The 1,775-nt window shown below is 39.7% G+C and overlaps 1 protein-coding gene across 1 annotated transcript; it reads right to left on the bottom strand.

The window, feature by feature from the left end:
• Positions 1-258: 258 nt before the first annotated feature.
• Positions 259-1,367, bottom strand: LOC133261243 (olfactory receptor 52N5-like). Its single transcript, XM_061439753.1, has one exon. The coding sequence runs from the start codon at positions 1,365-1,367 to the stop codon at positions 402-404; it is 966 nt and encodes a 321-aa protein (XP_061295737.1). The 3' UTR covers positions 259-401.
• Positions 1,368-1,775: the final 408 nt, after the last annotated feature.

The raw sequence follows: 1,775 nt of genomic DNA, 5'->3' as shown, positions 1-1,775 counted from the left end.
AGAAGGAAATGGCAACCCACTCCAGTATGCTTGCCTGGGAAATCCCATGGACAGAAGAGTCTGGCCGGCTACAGTCCATGTGGTTGCAAGACAGTTGGACATGACTTAACAATTGAACAACAAAGGAAGATTATAATCACAGACAAGACACTTAACTCTCAAAAGGTTAAGAAAATATCCTACATGAATACACTAAGATGAAAGGTGTGAGAAACCAATATCAATGACTTGGTTCAAACTAGTGATAGAGGAAAAAAATATGGGGAGTCACTGGAATATAAATCCAGAATTATCTGTAAATTTTCCCACTGTAGTTGCATAAAACAGTTCATAGAAAAGTCTCAATATCACACATGAGTTTCTCCTTTGTTGTTTTTCATTCATCTTTATTCTATCTCATTTCACTTGTCCTGAGTACTTGCACCTTTCTCACCCTGCAAGAGCTTTATGACATTGTCTCGAATCTGTTTTGTCTTTATCCCGTAAACAATGGGGTTGAGAGTTGGGGGAAGAAGAAGATAAAGATTAGCCACAATGATGTGAAGAGAAGAGGGAATAGAGTGTCCTCCAAAACGGTGAGTAAATAAAGTGAACAATGCTGGAACATAAGTGACAATAATGGCAGATATATGGGCAGTGCAGGTGCTAAAGGCTTTCTGCCGAGCGTCTGCTGAGGAGAGACTGACCACCGCCCGAAGGATCATAGTGTACGATACAGATATGCAGCTGATATCAAACACTCCGATCAGGAGGGCAACCACCAGACCATAGATGACATTGACCTTGATACTGGCGCAGGATAACTTCACCACTGACATATGGTCACAATATGTATGGGAGATAATATTGCTTTGGCAGAAGGGCAAACGGTTAACCAAGAATGGAAAAGGAATCATCAGCAATGCACCCCTCAGGAAGGTGACAAGTCCAGCTTTGGCAATGATAGGGTTAGTGAGTATGGTAGCATAGCGCAGTGGGTAGCAAATGGCCACATAGCGGTCCAGAGCCATGAGCATGAGCACTCCAGACTCCACACCTGTGAACCCATGGACAAAGAACATCTGGACCAAACAAGCATTGAAGTTAATTTCCTTGAGATTGAACCAGAAGATGCAGAGTGCATTGGGTAGGGTAGTGGTACAGGTAAAGAGATCAACGAGGGAGAGCATTGCCAGAAAAAAATACATTGGATGATGCAAGGACTCCTCATGATGAATGAGATACACAAGGCCAAGGTTTCCCAGAAGGGAGATGATATACATGGTGCAGAATGGGAGGGAGATCCATACATGTACTCTTTCCAGACCAGGAATTCCATTAAGAATAAAATATTTGGGGGGCACACATGAATTGTTGGAAACCAGCATAACTAATTCAATAAAGAGACTCTATTTTTTCCATCCATAAGTTTGTACCCTAGGAGAAGAAACAAAAATATATATATAAATTTAGTTTAGATCATCCTTGAGAATGTAGACTTCTGTTTGGCATAAAATTATATTTATAACAGTACCAACAATTTTGAATAATAGTGATTATTAAAATGCACAGTCTTTTGAATAAAAAAATATTAAAGAATATTTTTAAAGTTTTGTAAACAATTTAAATGTAATTTTAGAGCCACAATTGCAAAATTGTAGTTTTTGTTTTGTCACCAAATAAAAGAAGATACTGAGGTAGAAAAAGATTGAATAATGTTGCTGCTGCTGCTGCTAAGCCGCTTCAGTAGTGTCCAACTCTGTGCAACCCCATAGACAGCAGCCTATCAGGCTCTC

This window comes from Bos javanicus, chromosome 15 (assembly GCF_032452875.1).
Source record: "Bos javanicus breed banteng chromosome 15, ARS-OSU_banteng_1.0, whole genome shotgun sequence".
Lineage (NCBI taxonomy): Eukaryota > Metazoa > Chordata > Mammalia > Artiodactyla > Bovidae > Bos > Bos javanicus.
The sequence above is the reverse complement of the archived record's forward strand: the minus strand, read 5'-3'. Positions and strand labels throughout refer to the sequence as shown.